The sequence below is a fragment of the Molossus molossus genome, unplaced genomic scaffold (genome assembly GCF_014108415.1).
Source record: "Molossus molossus isolate mMolMol1 unplaced genomic scaffold, mMolMol1.p scaffold_m16_p_9, whole genome shotgun sequence".
In the NCBI taxonomy this organism is placed as follows: Eukaryota; Metazoa; Chordata; class Mammalia; order Chiroptera; family Molossidae; genus Molossus; species Molossus molossus.
This window is the reverse complement of record NW_023425403.1, coordinates 48387336-48408303: the sequence shown is the minus strand read 5'-3', so window position 1 is coordinate 48408303 and position 20968 is coordinate 48387336. Positions and strand designations below refer to the sequence as shown.

General features: G+C 36.7%; 1 protein-coding gene across 3 annotated transcripts in view; it reads right to left on the bottom strand.

Moving 5' to 3' along the window:
• Positions 1 to 20758, bottom strand: part of IPO5 (importin 5) — a 49692-nt gene extending 28934 nt beyond the window's left edge. Inside the window, exons 1-9 of one of the 3 annotated variants that reach the window (XM_036249950.1) lie at positions 20613 to 20758; positions 13846 to 13926; positions 10355 to 10547; positions 7442 to 7544; positions 6028 to 6124; positions 5710 to 5814; positions 3392 to 3514; positions 3186 to 3306; positions 1121 to 1208 (exon numbers count right to left, since the gene is read on the bottom strand). In XM_036249950.1, coding sequence (XP_036105843.1) covers positions 1121 to 1208; positions 3186 to 3306; positions 3392 to 3514; positions 5710 to 5814; positions 6028 to 6124; positions 7442 to 7544; positions 10355 to 10547; positions 13846 to 13926; positions 20613 to 20702 — 1001 coding nt within the window. In that variant the 5' untranslated portion in view covers positions 20703 to 20758. Of the gene's footprint in view, positions 1 to 1120; positions 1209 to 3185; positions 3307 to 3391; positions 3515 to 5709; positions 5815 to 6027; positions 6125 to 7441; positions 7545 to 10354; positions 10548 to 13845; positions 13927 to 20612 lie in introns of those variants that run through there. The other 2 variants (XM_036249952.1, XM_036249951.1) reach the window with 2 other exon arrangements.
• Between the last annotated feature and the right edge of the window lie 210 nt (positions 20759 to 20968).

Sequence of the window (20968 nt, the reverse complement as noted above, 5' to 3'; positions counted from 1 at the left end):
CTTGAAAATATATTTATGGCCACTTACAGAGAAAACAGCTTCATAAACCATATATATTCAAGTGCTTTTTACAGGGCAAATTCCAGCCAGGTAGCAGCACATTACAGTAACTGAACCAGGGAAAGGAAACCTGATCTGAGCTCAGTCTTCTCTTTAGCCCTGTTAGGTTATTTCCAGTGAAGGATTACTTTCATACACTCCAACACAGCATTAAGCCAGAAGTCAGTCATTTTTAATAATGGGAGTTAGCCTCAGAAACCACCATATATTCTTTAAGTCAAATGTCTTTCATTTCTAGTATTGTTATAGTAGCTTATACTGACTGCCAACCTTTTTGGGGAATAAATCCAGTTCTTTTTAAGAAAGGGAGATAGTATGATGCCCTGGGAAGAGTAAGAGAAATGATATTAAAGCCCAGTCTACCAACTGGCTATGCAATCTTGAGCAAATCACTCAACCTTCTCTCTCCATTCTGCATCTATAATATTATACCGTTAGGACTACAAAAGAATCAAATTAACAGAGCTCTGAAGTGCTATGTTTCATGTACATGTAAGGGGCCGTCATCACTAGTGGACAGTGAATACAGATTTTGGTTGACTTTTCCATAACAATTTGTATTCATGGAGGACCCCTAAGTCACAACAAGTAAGATAGTAATTCCACTGTTACTGTCACCCAGTGAGTGTATAAATCTTGCCACCACCATCTCCTCTCTAGCCTCAAGTCAGATTATGTAGTATTAGGAAAGTACGAAGTTTCACAGGGAACTATGCTGAAACAACCATTCTAAATGAAGTCTATGCATATAAAGGCATTTATCACAACAAACCTTCTTTATACATATATTAAAGGGTACTCAAAAGAAAAAATCTTCAAGAAAATTTTGAGTAAGATGCGGTAGAAAAGACACTTTATTAAAAATATTTATAAAATCTGATGCAGACATAATGCATACAAGAGAAAGCATAAGTGTCCCATATTCCAACTTAAAAGTTTAACTTCAGATTATAGAACACAGTGGAAAAGACATGGGCCTTGAAATCCTAAAGTTTTCATTGCCACCTATCATTGCTCTATGCTGTCAAGGAACCTCCATACAGTACTTGTGTATGATTACCTGTCAAAATCATCATCTTCTAGTTCATCTGCATTTGCCCAGTCCTCATCCTCTTCCAGATCAACCATCATTGCTAACATCTGAGGAACTAAAGGAAATAATAATTTCATACCTGAAGACCATGGCTTTTTTTTATTTGTCAATATCATTACTTACAAACAAGAATTTTAAGAAAATATAATTTACTTTGCCTCTAAGAGAGAAAAATAAAAAATTATTTGATTGTGCCCTCAACACGATTTGTTAAATTTTAACCTTTTGGGGGGCTACATTTGCTTTAGATCTTATTCTTAATAAGTAACATTAAGGTCCGACTGATGTGGCTCAGTGGAGTGAACATGGACCCACGCACCAAGAGGTCCATTGGTTCGATTCCTGGTCAGGACACATGCCCAGGAAGAGGGCTCAATCCCCAGTAGGGGGTGTGCAGGGGGTAGCCGATCAATGTTTCCATCTCCCTCTCTCCCCCCTAAAATCAATAAAAACACATTTAAAAAATTAATTTTTAAAGTAACATTAAGAATCAAACTTCCCAAATTCTATTGCATTCTCTCACTCACTCACCATAGTGAACTCCATAATAAAAATCAATGTTTCCATTCCCAAACTGTTTTCATACTTGAACTACAGATATCTGTATCTGTAAGATAGCACTATATTATTTTTTACATAATACATGGTATCATGCTACATGTATCCTTCGGTAATTTTCTGTCTTCTTAACACACATGGTTTTTATTTTAATTACCTTATAGCATTCTTTATATAAACACTATGCCACTGTCGGACATTTTGGTTGTTTCCAATTACAAAATTTGCTTTGATGAGGTTCTTATACATATCTCTTTGACAAGTGTGAGTTCAGGGCATGAAATTGCTACAAGTACCTTCTTCAACAGTACTGAAAATCACATAACTGTTCTCCATAGTGGTTGCATAAGTTTGCATTCCTAAGGGAAGTTTAAAAGGCCTATCTTATTTCAACAACGAAATGGGTGAAGTGCCCTAGATCTGTGAAAAAGTCTTTTCCTATCCACAACCTTCACCAACACTTGATATTGTCAGTTTCCGACACGTTGTATTCCACAATTACACTTGTTTTTATTGAGATCGAGTAGTGTCCTTTAGTTATTTCAGATTTCTCATTTGTGATTTTCCTGTTACTAGCCTTTAATTTCTATATAACAAAATTTCCTGATTATGTGCATGGCAACTATTTTCTCCCAGTCTGTAGTTTATCTTTTAATATCACTTATGGTGTACTTGGTTGGTCAAAAAACCGTTTTCCTTTTTGCAAATTTAGCAATGTTTTTACATATATAGTTTCTAATTCAGTCTTTTAAAAAATCCTTCTCTACAATCAAGCTTTACTTGTAAAATGTATCAATATTAGTTTTTATCAACCTCAAACTGGTTTACAGAACATTTAAAATTATACCTTTTTAGATAGAAATAACTAGTCGCCCCAATGACCTTGACAAATTATCCTTTTAAGTCAGCTTTGCTTCCACGTTAGTGTATTTGCTCCCATACTCTTGTTCCATCCAATCCATTTGTCTGCACCATCAACCAAGTCTAAATTTTCAGTTTATAGGGCAAGACCTCTATTTTGTTTGTCAAAATTCTCTTGGCTACTCCAGGTCCTATGTTCTTCAACATGAATTTTTAAGATCAATCTTATGACCAATGCCTTTGGGATTTTAAGTGCAATCATATTGAATTTATAGGTTAATTTGATAACTAATATTTAGTTCTCTCAACATTTCTTTTGGTCTTTCAATATCTCATCCAATTTTCTCCATAAAGTTCTTATACACCTTTTCAGTGATTTCCAGATACTAAAGTCATGCCTGATATCATATTAGGTTTCAGGGAACTTCAGCAAAGGCATCAAGTTGGGTATATGCACATAAGTATATACTGAGATGCACTTCCCCAGACTCTTCTGATTTTGAAAGGACATTTCATTGTATTAACAAATCTGTGAACTTATATATAACTCTCAGCACATGTATCCAACAATTTTTCCACATTAATATAAACTATTTAAAGATCTTTGACTTACTAGTCTGTGCAACAATATTGGTATGTTTTCTTAACATAGCAGCAGCAGTCTCAGAGAGGGTCACAATTACTTCAAGGGCAAGCTGGCGTTGCATATTATTGAGGCTAGTGTCTGCACACAACTACAAAGAAGACACACATGCATACATTTAGTAGTTTACTTACTAAAAATAATAAACAGAACATTTACTTAAGTATTTAATTTACCTTTAGACTTAGCTGTAAAGTAGCTTCCAAGTGAGGACGCAAATACTTTGGAACAGTATCTGCAATCTCAACAAGGGATTTTAGGACCGAATCATCATTCTGGTAGCATGAATCATTTACAGCCTAGAAAAGATGAAACAGAATTTAAAGTCTGTGCTAAAGAGTCACTTTATGATGCCTCATTAGCCAAAACATTAAGAGGCAAGCAACAGGGAACTATTAGTATTTTTCACTAAATAACAACTTAGCAATCTGAATTATGCAAATGTTTGTTCTACCTACAGCCCCTTGCACACCTTTTAACTAGTATTAACTAGAAACATAAAAATAAGGATTTAATTCTAAGTCAAAATTAAAATCAGTGAAACCATAGTAACTACAACAAAACTTAAGGCTGTCAGGAAAATTTTTTCATAACCAGAAGGAATCCCTTTTCTCTGTCTTTCCTATATCCATGTCCTAATCTTTCATATGTACAGTAAATACATTTGATACATTTAAAGTGTGCAACATTACCCAGTTTATTTCTCTTTGATGTCAAGTTTGGTCACTGTGGTATTTAAGTGTGCATTTTGTATCCAGCACAGCCTATTTTATTATTACATTTTTTGGTATGTGCCCCTAGTGGGAACCGAACCTGGGACTCTCTCTGGTCCTCAGGCGGACGCTCCAACCGCTGAGCCAAACCGGCCAGGGCCTATTTTATTATTATTTTTTATCCTCACCCAAAGGCATTTTCCCATTTTTTGTTCATATAGAGTGGGAGGGGGAGAGAGGAAGGGAGGGAGAGAGAGGGAGAGAAAGAGAGAGAGGAAGAGAAAGAGAGAAACATCAACGTGAAAGGGACACATTGAGTGGCTGCCTCCCGCCCAACCCAACCAGGGCTGGGACAAACTGCAATTGAGGTACGTGCCCTTAGTCGAAACTGAACCCAGGTGTCTGGACCGCAGGCTGATGCTCTAACCACTGAGCAAAACCGGCCAGGGCCACCACTGCCTATTTTAGAGTGACAACTCCTATTAAGTTTCGGCTAACATTTTAACTTACTCTAAATTCAGAGGAAAAAAAAATCTGAGATAAGACTTCAACAGTGAGTAACTCAAGATTTTTTAGTATTAAACTACTAAAATAGAATGAAATAGTTAATGTTTTGTCACTGACCTAAACTACACCTTTCAGGTTGACAACAAAGGAAGAAAAGCTTCCACTAAATCTTGATTCACGTAGAATATTTCAGCTTTCGCTCCTCTAACTACTGTTGAACCCAGGTCTCAACAGGGTTGCTATTTCTCGTAAAAGATATTTTCTTGGTTGTCATGAATGAAGGTGGGCAAAAGCCTGGAGCACTAGATATCCTGCATCTGTGACACAAATACTTCTAAAGAATGCACAAGACTTTCTTATCATGCACCTCACACAATCATAAATTTCAGACACTTACAAAACGAACTCATTATGTGAACCTGGAACCTAACTCACAAATTATTGTTTTTACATCGTTTTAAAAATGTACTGTGATCCCTCCCAATGATATTGTGTAAATCAAGAATAAGTATGTACTTTGTTTTGTCCAGAACTTTACCATTTCTGGAAATCAAATCATTAACAGTAACAGCAATTGTGGTGTTTGACTTGCCAATGAGACCTCTGTATCAGCTCACATATGTAGCTATTGCATTTGTAGAGATCACTTAAAATGGGTTTGGGGTCTGACAAGGTTGAGAATAACTGCTCCAATTTACCCAATCTTATTTTACCTTCTCACAGGCAGAAGATGTTCTTTAAAATAACTTACCTTTGACATCCAATAATGAGAATTAACCATAAACTATCTACTTCATAACACAAACTGTTATAAAGCCTCCAGCTAAGAAAGAGTAAGAATTACAGTCTGATTTGGGTTGACTCATGCACAATTCCACCACTTACCAATACTGAAACTTTGGGCAAGTTTCTTATCCCTTCCTCCTTATGTAAAACGGGCATTAAATTTCATAGGTTATTTGGTTGATTCAATGGAAATAACTTATATGATATATATTCAATAAACATAAACTGCTTATATCATTTGCAATATAGAAAAAATTTGAAATTCTAACCTAAATTTTAAAAGACTAAGAATCTATTTAGATGTAAGTTAAATGGGGACAAAGATTTGCATGTTTTGTTCATGACTGTATCCCCAGTGCCTAGTACCAGCACATAGTAAACAATAAATATTTACTGAATGAATGCACTAGAGAATTCTGATGTGAATTTATTAAACTACAGAAACCAATGAAGATATACTTATCACCTATTTTAAATGGTCTTCTTACCTGTAAGAATCCGGGTAGCAAGTCTGCAAAATGTTTGAACAGAGCAACATTATGCTCATTTGCAAGTATAAATGCAGCTGTAGCTCTAGCAGATAGCGTTCGGATCTAAAATGAAGAGGGTAAAAAATGGCAAACATGAGACATTTTTGATGGATGTAAGTTCAAGTTTTCTTACTAAAGATGAAATTTTTCTTTACCAGTAAAACTAGTATTTATATGTTAAAGTATTAAAGACAATCTCCAAATACATAAATTCTTTCACAAGTAAAATATTATCTTAAATTAGGTGTTAATATTAAGGAAATTGAAATGATTTACCGATGGATGTTCCTGATCTTGCATACACTGAACTAACATCCGTTTGATGACGTCTAAATAGTGCTGCTGTTGGTTCCCAAAAATTCCAGGAAAGTTCCTAAAAAATGATTCAAAGTGGTGTTTAAAAACTACATTACATCTGCCCTGGCTGGGTAGCTCAGTTGGTTAGAGCGCTGGTTGTCCTGATATCCCAAGGTTGCGGGTTCGATCTCCAGTCAGGGCACATACAAGAATCAACCAATGAATGCATAAATAAGTGGAAAAACAAATTAATGCTTCTCTCTCTCCCCCCTTTCTCTAAAAATCAATAAACAAAAACAAAAAACTCTATTATATTTCAGTAAAGTGTCAGCTAAAATATCCAATTAAATGTCTACCTGACTCAAGTGTGTATTAATCCTGAAGACTGAACAATACCCATCCCTCCAAGCAATCTTCTTTTGGGGTTGGGTGAATGGAAACAAATGTAGAGGAGATCATCAGTCTGGGAGTAGGGGGAGACCCAGGTGCACAGGACTCAGCCACCCATCCCAGCCCAATACTTTATTCTTATCACTGTCTCAGTGAGAAGCTAACCTAGAGTGTAGGATGGGACAAGAGCAACCCACAGTTTCAGATGATGAAAGCTGCAGTAACTATGCTTTCTCAAATTTGCTCCTTGTCTTGGTAATCCAGGGTGGTTTAAATTCTGCTCTACTTTAAATTAGGTAAACAAACTAAATACTTTTACTTAATTCTATACTCTGAATTATTGAAATAAATAAAATACACCCAACAAAAAAAGGAGAAAATGGTGTTAATGACTACCCTTATCCTCTGCCGATGCTCAAGACTTATCTTATAAAAAAAAATGTGTATGATATTTAAAAGTTATAAATCCAATTATAGTTTAAATGCAGTAAACTGTGTAACACAGTTGGGCAAAATTTTTCTTAATGAATAGTTGTTGCATTCTAAACTTTAATCATACTTATAAATACACAGTAAATTGCTTATCTTTAAATATACAGCATTTTATTAAAACATTATGTTTTTATAAAGCATGACCAAAGAACCAGAAAACAAATGGGGAATCATGAGCATTTTCTTTCTCTTCTACATCTACTAAAGAAGCTTTCTAAAAGCTACATTTAGCACTGTGTCAATGAAACACAAGAAACTGTTCTAGAAAATTTTTCAGAATCATAAAAAAGTAAAAAAATAAAGCTCCAGAGAACCCTTGTATACAAACAAGGATCATAATATGAAATAAAAAGCTTTGTTTATTTTTCAGTTTTATTTCCAACACAAATACAAAGCTTACCTGAAGGCATTATTTTAAAGTCTATGAAGTTGTTAGACTAAAAAAATCAAAATGTGCTTTGCGTATTCATCACATTAACATTTTCAAAAAAATTATTATCAATGTATATACCAGAAAATGTGAAGGGCAGCTTCCCGCAGTCCCATATTTTGAGAGCTGACCGAATCAAAAAGGAACTTCAAACCTTCAGGCCATTGGTTGTTACCATCCTCATCTAAAAGTAAAGAAATCCAGGCATAAAGTGTGTAAGTCAAAACTTCAAATCATTAAAGGTGAATCCTTTCATTGTAAGCCTCATTCAAGATATGTAGAAAATGTCATTTGCTCTATATTAAAAAAAAAAATCCAATACAATTAGGTTCTTTAACCTAAAAATGACATCATAATCTTGTAAAAAGCAATTGTTTATATTTGGGTCACATAAGTACAGATATTAAAAATAGTCATTTCCTTTTTTTGGGGGATTTGGAGAAAAGGGATCATTATGACTATATAATTGGTTGACTCTTTTATATATACTATTGTTATTAAAAAGTAAGCAAAACTAATATATGGTAACAAAATCTTGAAACTAAAATAATTATTACTTTCAAACTGGAGAAAATATGGAAGTGGGAATCCTAGGATTCAGACCAGGGCTCATGCTTTCTAGTATTAAGTACTATCAGATTTTATCAGTGTGTTCTTTTAAACAAGATTTCAAAATATACATTTTTTTGTGATACTTTGTAATAAAAATGAGCAACCACAAAAATATACCATATTATTTAAGAAACTCACTGGTTATACTCTTACAAAAAAAACTTAAGAATAGTAGAAATTGCAATTGCACTTTTTCTTGTTAAAAATTCTCCTCACATAACCAGTGTGGCTCAGTGAATTAAGCATCATCCCATGGAGTGAGAGGTCCCAGTTCTATAGCCAGACAGGGCACATGCCCAGGTTGCGGGCTTGATCCCTAGTAGGGGAGGTGCAGGAGGCAGCTGATCAATGTTTCTCTCTCACATAGGTACTTCTCTCTCTCCCTCTCTAAATAATCCATAAAAACATTTTAAAAAATTCCCTCCATATTTGCTGATTTTATCTGAAATGAGTGCTACTTAGCTGATGTTAAGAAAAATACTCTTTTTTCTTTTTTGGTGTATGCCCCTAGTGGGAACTGAACCTAGGACTCTCTGGTCCGCAGGCTGACACTTCAACCACTGAGCCAAACCAGCCAGGGCAAGAAAAATATTCTTATTCTGTCCCTTCAACATAAAGATAATGTTTTGAGGATGAATAAAACAGCTCCTTAACCGAAAAAAAAAAACAAAAAACAAACAAACAAAAAATAACTCAAACCAAACCAAACCAAAACTATGGCCCTGGCAGTAGGGTAAGCTCAGTTGCTTAGAGCATTGTCTGGATATGCCAAGGTTGCAGGTTCAATTCCTGGTCACGGTACAAACAAGAAGAATCAACCAACAAATGCATAAATAAGTGGAACAACAAATTACTGTCTCTCTCAAATCAATAAAAAATTTAAAAAATACTATAAAGAGAACATTTTGAAAACGTTTCTATTATTTTGAGTTTAAAAATGTTACCTATAAAAATTTTTATCTGTAGACTTAAAATTTTTAAAAATAGAATTTTCTAAGCTTTTTAAACAATTCAAAATTGAATGGCAAGTGTGGCTCAGTTGGTTCAGTATTGTGTACTGAAGGGTCACAGGTTCGATTCCCAGTTGGGCAAGTACAGGAGACAACCGATAGATGCTTCTCTCTCACATCAATGTTTCTCTCTCTAAAATCAATAAAAAAAAAAAAAAAAAATATATATATATATACACACACTCATATAATATATATATATACACACACACACATATAAAATTAAAAGTTTCAGCAGGTTTTGAATTTTGTGAGTAGCTGAGATTAAAGAATTAGTGTTATGCCCAGCCAGTGCGGCTCAGCGGTTGAGCATTGACCCATGCACCAAGAGGTCGCCAGTCAGGGTACATGCCCAGGTTGTGGGCCAAATCCCCAACAATGTTCTACCATTTAGCCCTTATCTTAGTGAGGTATTTTTCTCAACTGTTAAAAATGCTACCTAGATGACTTAAGTTTAAAATCACATTTATGAACCTGTCAAAACAAACAAAGCATATTCAATTACATTATTAATACTTTTAGAGTGAACAAAAGATTTCATCTGTTGGTAAAATGCAATGTTAGATGTTTTCCTAGTATCTCATACTCTTAAAATATTTTCAGGTACTTTATAATATAAATAGCTTAGTAGTATAAAAGCATGTGCACATAATTTATAAATACACAAATATAACAGTAAAAGCACTGGATTCCTCTGATTTCTATTTGTATTGGCAAGTCTATAAAGTAAGTTATAACTCAGACTATGCTTTCAAAACTTTACAAATTAAGGGGGAATAAAACCAATAATTTTCAAGCAAACTACAAAATTAATTATCCACATGAATGCTTTAAATACCAATGGTAAGTCTGACTACATTTCACAAACATCTGTAATTTTTTACTCTAAATGCAGAATCCATAATCAAATCACTCATTTTGAACAGAATAAATGGAACTCAGGTCCTTGGAAATTTTCCTCTAAAGATTCCACTTAAAAACACACACACACACACACACACACATGACCCTTGAACAACATGGACGTTAGGGGCACCAACCTCCAACACAATAGAAAACTGCAATTAACTTTTAACTCCCTCAAAACTTAATTTGTCATTCAGTAGCTGCTCAGGACTGATTCTAGGACCTGTGTCAGATAACAAAATCCACGGATGCTCAAGTCCCTTATATAAAATGGTGTAGAACAATGCATACAGTCAACCCTCTACATCTAGACTCTCAACAGTGAATCAAAAAAAGTACAGGTATTTATGATAAAAAAAAAAATCCCCATATAAGAGGACCCATGCAATTCAAACCCATGTCGTTCAAGGATCGACTGTGTTCATTCTCTTTTATAACATAATAATAAGTGCATTTGCATAGACACCTATTAAATTTCTGGCCAGCTCTGCAGCAATATCACAAATTTTCTTCCTCATGCTAGACTGTGTTTCCATTTGAATAATCATTAGCAGTTCACTCTTGATGGCAGTCTGGACATCAGAAGGAAGAGTTGGGTAGACTTCATCAAATGCAGAGGACAAAAGACGTCTTAGAAGAACAGCAGCCATTTGTCTAGCCTATAAATAGAAGATAACATGGTTAATAACTTTGTGTCTTACTAGAGAAAAAATTTCCAACAAAATAGATTCACTCTGCCATTTACGTATTCCACTATTCCATTTTTTACAAATCATTCTGAAAGCATTTCATTAGATTTTGTGAAAGATAGGTAAAACACATAAAACTATTTCTAATTACATTAGCCTACTGTATAAAATTGCCACCCAAAAGCTATGTTTGTTTTTAACTGAGGAAAGGACCCGAACACATTAGATCTCAATAGGAACACATATCACAGAAGTGATTAAATGTGTTTAAAATACCTATTTTCAATACATTCTTTGTGGAGAGAAACATATCTTAATATAAATTGCAAACCTTACTTCTCCATTTTGGCTCTCATTCTAGTATCTGAAGTGCCTGCCTTTCCACATAATCTTATACTGCCAGCCTGACTTACCTTACTATGTTACTGACCTTTCATTAACCTCTTAGATAAAATGCTACCAAATCCATTTATCTTTATGCTTCACTCATGCAAACAAATGTTACAAGTTCCCAATACCTAATAAATGATAATCAATCTCAATGTGTATATTCTTATCTCATTTTTAAACTTGTAGACTTTATTTAAGTTTGGCATTTTCTGTGTAATATTCCTTTGGGTTATCAAAAAGAAATTTGGATAAAAACACCATTCTAAAATTTGATCATATTAAATCAATAAGCCATTGAAAATATTAAACTCAATTATTCATGTTTTTTTTCTTTTCTGGGCAGCAGCTACTCACAATCACTATAATTACTTTGGACTATAATCAACAAAGAGTTAAGCTATACAAATAAAATTTGCCAATTTTTCTCTCCAGTTACTTTTCAATGAGAAATCTTTTCCTCTTAACTACTCTTGGCAGATAGCAAACTTATTTAAAAAATTTATGCTCTAGCCCTGGCTGGTTTGGTTCAGCGATAAGAACATTGGCCCTTGGATAAAGAGTCTTAGGTTCGATTCTGGTCAAGGGCATGTACCTCAGTTACAGTTCAGTCCCCAGCCCTGGTTGGGGTTGTGCGGGAGGCAACCAGTCAATGTATCTCTCTCACATTGATGTCTCCCCAGCCCCCGTCTGAAAATAGATTAAAAAAAATATCCTCGGGTGAGGATTAAAAAAAAAAAATTTATGCTCTAAAAGTGGCTCTAATTTGTACAATTCTCATACATACACTGAAAACTATTAAGCCACAATCAAAATGCTGAGACTAGTTCACAATCATCTAATTCTTAAATCAAATCAAGATTTAAATGGGGTTCAACATAGGTTTTTGTTTTTAAATCTTCGCCCGAGGATGTTTTTATTGACTTTTAGAGAGAGGAAAGAGAGAAACATCAATGTAAGAGAGAAACAGATCTGATGCCCCAACTGGGAATCAAACCCACAATTTTTTGGTGTAGGGGCCAATGCTCCAATCAATTGAGCTACTAAGAAGTGACAAGGCCAGGGCTCAATACAGGTTTTTTAAAAATAAAATTCAATATTTATATTATTCTCAGGTTTAAAAATTTGTTATGTACTGGTGTGCTCTCCCTTTGGGGAGCATGCTTGTACCTCACCCCCTTTTCTTCTTCCCAGGCATGTTACCTTTGCCTTTCTTTCTGCTAACAAGGGCCCTTCTTTTGCTTCTGGAACTGGTTTCCTGAGCCTACGCAGCCCAGCTGGCTCACTTCTACTACCTCTGTAACTTTCCAAATAAACTCTCTCTTATAATTTGAAAAAGGAAAGAAAAAGCTTCATAGCTAACTTGCATCTATCTTCAAGAATTAAAATAGCCAACTGTTTAGATATTTAAGTTACCTCGTATTTGATTTGTTGTTCACATTTGACATTCATTTTGAATTAAAGAAAAAGACTACGGTACAAAGGTGAAGAAACATCTTGTCATCTACTTAAAAAAACCAGGGCATATTTATACTCTATTCTAAGTTTTACCAGAAAATATTAAATCACCAATTTAAAGTCAGGTATATTACTATGTAGACATTTAGTGTGACTTCATTTCTATCATGTGTTAATATAAACATTTTACATATAGTGTGCTGTTAATGAAGCAGTCTCACTTTACAAATTCTAAGTGCATTTCATAGATGGAGTAAGTTTTCTGGACTTGGGTATTTTGACACTTTTCCCAAAATAAATAGATATTCAATTAACATTCAATGTCATGCAAAGATATTACTTCTGGGAAGAAAAAAATGAGCTGCCAAATGCATATAAAAGCAGTAAGAAACTATAAATTTGATTTGGTTTAATAACTAGGTAATTTGTTAAACCATGATTTTTAAAGGATTCTACAAAGTGTCTTTTATTCCCTAAACATCTTTATGGTACACATTCCTCTCCATTTAGAGATGGCTATAAGGATAACACTTTTAAAGATAGGTAAAAAGTATTTTTTTAGCCCTGGCCAGTTTGGCTTAGCAGTTAGAGCGTCAGCCTGCGAACCAGAGAGTCCCAGGTTTGGTTCCTACTAAGGGCACGTACCTTGGTTGCAGTTCGTCCCCGGCCCAGTTGGGGTCATGCAGGTAGCAACCAGTTGATGTCTCTCTCTAACATTGATGTTTCTCTCTCTCTCTTCCTCCCTCTCTCCCTCCCGCTCTATCTGAAGATAAAATGCAAAAATGTCCTCGGGTGAGAAAAAAAAAGTATTTTTTAGAAATCATTTGGCAACACATTAAAACACTGAATGAATTAAATTTCCTGCTTTAGAATGAACAGATTACAGGTAGAAAATTTTTAGAGCTACAGAAATCACTTAAAATTAATACTTTTTACATAATAATTTTTAAAATATTAGCTTTTAAATATCCCAGATATACCATCTGACATGAAAAACAAATAATCATTCTCTCTTTTTTAAAATCCTCACCCGAGGACATTTTTTCATTTTTTGTTCAGATAGAGGAGAGAGACGAGAGAGAGAAACATCGACGTGAAAAGTATATATCGAGCGGCTGCCACCCACACAACCCAACCAGGGCTGGGAACAAACTGCAACTGAGGTACATGCCCTTAGCAGGAACCGAACCCGGGTCTCTGGACCGCAGGGCGACGCTCCAACCCCTGAGCCAAACCGGCCAGGGCCAAATAAACATTCTTAATGAGTACTTCACAAACTGGAACTCCAAAATAGCTTTTAGCAAATAATAAGTTCAAAGTTCTGGCAATGTCTATGCAGTAAACAATAGTTCTCACTATCTACTTTGACTACCATCTAATATCCAACTGTTTTATAGGAATATATTCTCAAATATTATAGTACCTCCTCAGCAGCTGTAGTATTTCTGATGGCCTGTAAGAGGAATGTGATCTTTGACTGGCCTGGGATATTCTCATAGGTTTCCTACATAAAAAAGAAAAACATTAAAGGTTAGAATACAATGTTAGAAAACTTGAGTATATACCAGTGAAAAGAAATGAAGGCTGGGAAGGATTTATGCAATGAAGTCATATAATTTAGGTCCAGTGTTACAATTTTCTCCGGTAACATACCTAAGATAGGTTAGAAAGTTGTTTGAAGAATTATTTATCAAGTTCCTTTCTACTAGCATCTCTTAGATTATTTGACATGTATACACATCTGTGCAACTTTCGCTCCCCTGATTAACAAAACTCAAGGCCTAAGAAGGTGTTAAGTGTGACCTGAACTAACATGCTGCAAAGAAAGTGCTCACTATCTCCTTATATCATGGAAAATCGGTGATCTTGTCAACATTTTTTAGATCAGAAGATGTAGAACTGGTTCAAATGAGCACTACTACAACTACCAGAGACATACCTCATATGAAGCAAGTCAGAGAAAGGGAAAGGAAGTATTCCAATTCTTTATGCTACCTTTTCTTTCAAGCAAGGATTATACTAACATCATATCATATACACAAATAAATAAATACAGTCAGAAGAAATTTGTCCAGAAGACTTAACCAGATCTAGAAATCTAGGTTTTGAGACTCAGGATATTTCTCTCCTCCATTAACAGTATAAAATAAAAGCAAATTGGTTAACAATAAAAACTTAGTTCACACCGCCCTGGCCGGTTTGGCTCAGCAGTTGGAGCATCGGCCCGTGGACCAGAGAGGCCCGGGTTCGGTTCCTGCTAGGGGCTTATACCTTGGTTGCGGTTTGTCCCCGGCCTTGGTTGGGGTCTTGTGGGTGGCAACCACTTGATGTGTCTTTTTCACGTTGATGTTTCTCTCTCTCTCTTCCCCCCTCCTCTCTATCTGAAGATAAATGCAAAAAATGTCCTCAGGTAAGGATTAAAAAAAAACAAAAACTTAGTTCACACCAATTAAAAGACAGATGGTCAGAGTGAATCAAAAGACAAGAAAATCCTAAGTATATACAGTGATACCTCGGTTCTCGAACATAATTCGTTCCAGGAGGACGGTCGAGAACCGAATTGTTCGAGAACCGAAGCAATAAAACCCAATAGGAAAGCGGACTCCACAAAGCGTGACTCTCTCTCTGCACTCACACTGATGACGCAAGCAAGGCGCGCTGGGCCGAATGAACGCCATTTGGCTCAACTCGGCTCATCTCGGAAGTTCGAGTTCCAAATATTTGTTCGGATTCCGAGACAAAAGTTTCTCGAATCTCCTGGTCGAATACCGATTTGGTCGAAAACCGAGGCGTTCGAGAACCGAGGTATCACTGTAATGTCTACAAAATTAAGGGGAAGTATAGATTCATGTGCATGTATAACAATTCTAACAATAGCAGTCTTTTACTGTGGAAAAGAAACCATTCATTTAAGTATACTTTTCATTGTTTTCCCCCAAGAAGCCTTTTCAAACTGATTGACTAGAATTGGCAAAAAGTAAATAAGATAGTCTATTCTGATATATCCACTTTAAGGGTATAATGTAGGTAACATGTTAATTTCTTAGCAGTCTAAGTTCAAAGAGCTTATCCCATAACAGCTACCACTCCCCAAAATGTACCTGGTTTCTCTGGACAGAAATGACAAGGAAAAAAGAGGGAAAACAGGGCTTCTCTGAAGCCACATCTACCTTATACCTTTAATTATGTGCTTGCTTCATGGCATCCTTGAGATATTAACAGATAAAGTAAGACTCAGAAGTTAAATAACGTGCCAAAGGTAGACCTTGGTCATCTGAGGCCAACTATACTCAAAATCTCCTTGGCACTAAATGCTCTCTGGGTTTCACCCCAGGGGGGCTGACTCCACCAAACAACCAGTTCTATTTATGCAGTGCTACATAGTTCTCAAATTTTTCATACGTATCTCAATCTGGGTATCTCAATCTGGGGAAGAACAAATTTGGGAGAAAGGAGTAATCAGAATTTTATGATAACCTCATATTCCTCTCAAGTACACAAGCGCATGGAAACATAGTAATGCCGAAAACTGTAACAGAAAGTATTAACAGCTAAGGAGAGAACATGGTTTGAATTTACCCAGAAATGAGATAATTTATGTAAAGATATTCACAAGATTGCAAAAATAGATATGGTACCTTGAGGTTTTTCACTTAATCTTTATCAAAGCAACTCAAAATCCCAATATATTCTTTCATTTAAACATAATCTCTCACAGTACACTAAAAATGTCTTTTTATTCCTTGGACCTAGCTTAGCCCCTTAAGTACTGTAGATGTTAGAAATGTTTAACCCTTAAATATCCAGTAGCTAAATCAAGTTTTAGAAAAAAAATCCTTTATTAGTATATCACTCTCAGAAAATGTTATAAATTTTGATGATCTGTACTCTAAGCCCTGCTTAGACTATTAGCTTATGTGAATTCTAATAGAGACTTACAAACTCTATTCCATTATAAATTAGAAATCAAGGAGGAAGAGTTTAGTATGAGTGACATCTGACTCCTGAGAAAGAGTTCTTCCCATTTGATCTGTTCTACTGTAGCAATCCAGATATAGTATTACAAAACATGGGTCAAGGATAATAGCTGGACAAAAACAACATAGCTTTAAAATCTAGTGTACCTTTTTCACCCTAGCTAGTGTGGCTCAGTTGGTTGGAGCATTGTCTAGTATACCAAAAGGCGGCAGGTTCGATATCCAATCAGGGCACATACCCAGGATGTGGGTTTGATACCGGGTCAGGGTGCATACGAGAGGCAACCAATCTGTTTCTCTCTTAATGTTTATTTCTCTCTCTCAAATCAAGTCTTTAAAATAAAAGTATGCCCTCGGGTGAAGATTATAAATAAATAGAGAGATAGGCAGATGGATAGATAAAGTTTAACTTTTTCTTAGCCTAATAGGCTGAATTCCACAAAGACTGATATGGTATCTTTTTCTCTTTGTATTCCCAAGCAAATATAAACACTATTTCAGGATATAAACAGGAATATCACTAAGAATATTCCTAGCACAAGCCCAAGTATGTTCAATGAATGTTACCAGCGTCATAGCAAATAAAATTTCAATTTCATTTGTTCTACTACGCACAATCACATAATGTAAAGCAAATTTCACCTCCCCCCTTTCCAGCCCACAAGGAAATGCTAATGTACTTATCTCACTCATTCCATAAATATTTAGAGCCTACCTTGCGAACAGATAGTAAAAGAGAAGACAACACTTTGACTCCTCAAAAATCAGGTGTATTTTTCAATGTTATCCTTCTTCAGTTCAAATCTTATTAATGAAATTCTATATCAGAAGTACAAAGTCAATGGAAAAAATCAGTAAGTCCTGGCCAGGTGGCTCAGTTGGTTGGAGCATTGTCCCCCACACCAAAATGTTGTGGGTTCAATACCAGGTCAGGGCACATATGAGAGGCAACCAACTATTTTTATCTCTTCTTCTCTCTCTAAAAGTGAATTAAAAAAACATATCGAGTGAAGATTAAAAAAATTAATAACGATATAAAACCCATGCATATGATTGATAAAATACTTATTTCATATAAAAACATCATCATGAATGCCATGGGTATTTAACTTTGAATTACTTGTCAATTATTTATTCAATTGTCTATTCATGTTAATTATTTTATTTTGAGACAAGGACATTTAAATCATTTCTTCAAATATCGTAAACTTTTTTTTTTGTAAAGTTAGAAAAAAATCCTTGAAAAATTATTAATAGAAAATATAGAGCCTACTAAATGGTTTATACAATGGAAATAGTTTTAAAACTTTTAAAAGTCTTGAAGGCCTTCAGTGATTTCAACAATTATAATAAATAAGTCTTTTATTGTACTTGATTTCATATTTGAATATAAAACAAGTCACCTTAGTCAACAGTTTGGTATTTATGTGTCAACTAAGTATTCCTATTTTGATTGAGTAAATTGCAAAGATATTTCCTGATTCCTAGCCAAGGCTTTAGATATAAAAAAAATTCTGGCCCTGGCCGGTTTGGCTCAGCGGTTAGAGCGTCGGCCTACGGTCTGGGGAGACCTGGGTTCGGTTCCTGCTGAGGGCGCATGCCTCGGTTGCAGCTTGTCTCCAGCCCTGGTTGGTCTTGCGGGTGGCGGCCACTCGATGTGTCCCTTTCACGTCGATGTTTCTCTCTCTCTTCCTCCCACTCTGTCTGAACAAAAAATGGAAAAATGTCCTCGGGTGAGGAAATAAAAAAATAAAAATTCTGTATTTGCTGTATCAGGCTGTAATAAAAGGCTTATTTCGTAACACAATAAAGGGGTATTAAGATATCATTATGTGCAACCATTTATTTTTTCAAATATTTTGCTTTCATTACAGACTAGCTTAGTACTATACTATATATGGTGCCAAAGAGCTTCCCTTCTAACATTTACCTTTTTGTGTGTCAAATTAAGAAAATTCTGTATTACAATACTTACTTCACATATTAATATATTGCAAGGATATTCAAAGAAAAATAATTGAATGTTTTCACAAGGAGTAAAGAGACTAAGAGAAAGTACTTACTTTCAATTGTTCTGTATGAGATCATGTGAATGCTGCTAACTATCCCCAAAGTGATGGGAGTGATAAAAGATTTACAACAGGCACCAACTGGAATTCAAGCTGAACCAGACGCATATTTTGTTCAATAGAAGGGAGATTCCCTACTAGGCTTGACAATAGAGACTTAAGCAACTGGAGGGAAGAGGCAGAATTAAACTAGCTTACTAATTACAATGCTATTCTGCTTTGCAACACGTGGAAATTTCTATTATGGGTTGGGATTAAGAATTTATTTGTGTGAAAAATTACCGCTAGTTAACAGAATGCATTAAAGTGTTTTAATAGGCATCATCACATCCCACTGATAGGAGTGCAAGTTGATGCAGTTAATAAATGCATTACTCCTAAGAACAAATGCTATTTTCAAGTATTCTACAAATAAGCCTGGCAAAGTCTGAAAAGATAGAGCTACATGTCCTATGTATAGCACTGTTTTCAAGAGCAGGACACTGGAAATCTCAATGTCCATTCATACAGCATTGGTTGCATAAATATATCCGTAGAATGGACTACTACACAGCTGTTTTAACAAAATGTCTTATGTTGTAATGTGAAATATATTGAGTGAAACATTCAAGGTGTACAGTATGTATCAGAAGCCCATTCATGTAAAAATGAATATAAATATGCTTGTCAAGCTATTTCAGGGACGATTCACTATTAAAAGTGGTTACCTTCAGGGAATGAGATAAAAATTTTTTCGCACCGTTTGAATTTTGACCCTTAACAGGTATGACATGTATAATGAATGCATAAATTAAAAGTTATTAGGATAAAGTTAACAGCTGCTTAAAGTGCCTTTTCATAAAGAACTGAACTTCCTGTGTATTTACTTTGTGAATTATAAGATCACTAAGCTTAACCAACATTCCTTGATCTATACAAAATCTATTAACACTGTGATTTTAAAGACAACTATAAATCTGTGAGTCCACAGGAGGACTTGCCCCCAACATCATTAGCTATACAATATAAATGTTAACTCTGTAACTAGATTTAGCTGAACATCCTTCACTGAATCATAGAAATGTTCAATCACAAGGTGGCAAAGAACTCTCCACGTAATCAAGTTTGAAGATATATTCTGATAATACACTTAAAAGAAACTGGAAAGTTTCTGCCCTTCCCTTGAAGTGTCTCAATTAAATTGTGGTCTCAACACTGACAGTATAACATCATCTTATATTAAACCAAGTGTGTCTTACTGCTACTTGGTAAATGAACTTGCAGATACATTTGAAATACTGTCTTTGAAACTATATCACAGCTCCACGTTTTGAAGGCCAGGAGCCAGAGGTGGTTAAAAAACGAGATATTCACGTTCGATTTAATGAAATTAAAAACGTAAACACATGGCATTGGCCCAGTTCAACAATGGTAGTCCCTGGACATCCCATTTATGTCATGAGATTACAAATCTCTAGATATCAAAGATTTCTCTGAAGAAAGTGAGAAGTAAGGTGGACGCTGCTTAGAAATCCTGAAGGTAACTTGACAAGACTGTGGGAGAGGTGGGAAATCCAGCTTCTGATGTTAGGAACTAGACAAGAAAAAGAGGACTAAACGGAAAAAAGTGGGAAGAAAGCGAAAGGGTTAGGCACACGTTTCAAAAGGAAAGAGGGGAATGGAGGGACAGATGGTAGCTTAGAGGGGGCTGCAGAGAAGCAGGGGTGGTGGGTCAGGTAGCAGCCAGGGTTTGGGGGACCAAGGTCAGGCGGGGTGGACACCATGGAGGAAGGCGGGGGAGGCTCCCACTGGGAGAAAGCGGGAAAAGGGCGAGAGGAGCGCCGGGGGCCCATCCCACACCCCACATCCCTCCCCGCCGCCGGGCTTCCCCATCTGGGCGGGGGCAGTATGTCAGCAGCGGCCGCACGTGTGTGCGAGGAGCGGCGGGGAAGAAACTGGCGCCGGGCCCCGTGGCTGCAAGAGTCAGAAGGGCCCCGGGGCACCTCCGGGAGCCTTGCGCCGCCTCACACGTGGGCTGAGCAGCCGCCGCCCGCCGGGCCCGGCCTGCGCCGCCGCGGCAGAGCGGCCGAGGCCCGGGGTGGCGGTGTCGCGGGAAGGGTCGGCGCGCCGGCCGGGGCAAGGAGTCTGGGCGACGAGCTCGTTACCTCTGCCTGTTTCCGGACCACATTGTCGGGGCTGAGCAGGTTTCCCAGGAGCAGGTAGAACTGTTGCTGCTCTGCTGCGGCCGCCGCCATTGCGCTAGGCGTGAGAGAGAGAAGGAGGGAGGGGAGACGGGAGCCGTGAGGCGCGCTGGCGGGCTGCGGGAGGGGCGGGGGCGGGCCCAGCGCGGGGACCGGCACCAGCCGTGCGCGCGGGACTGGGAGGGCCGGGCGGGAAAGGGCGGGGCAAAGGGGCAAGGGGAGGGCGGGGCAAAGGGGCAAGGGGAGGGTGGGGCGGGGCCTCGCGACCTCTCACCCCTCTACGGCCGCCGGCGTTGGCGCCTCATTGGCCCTGGGCGCGC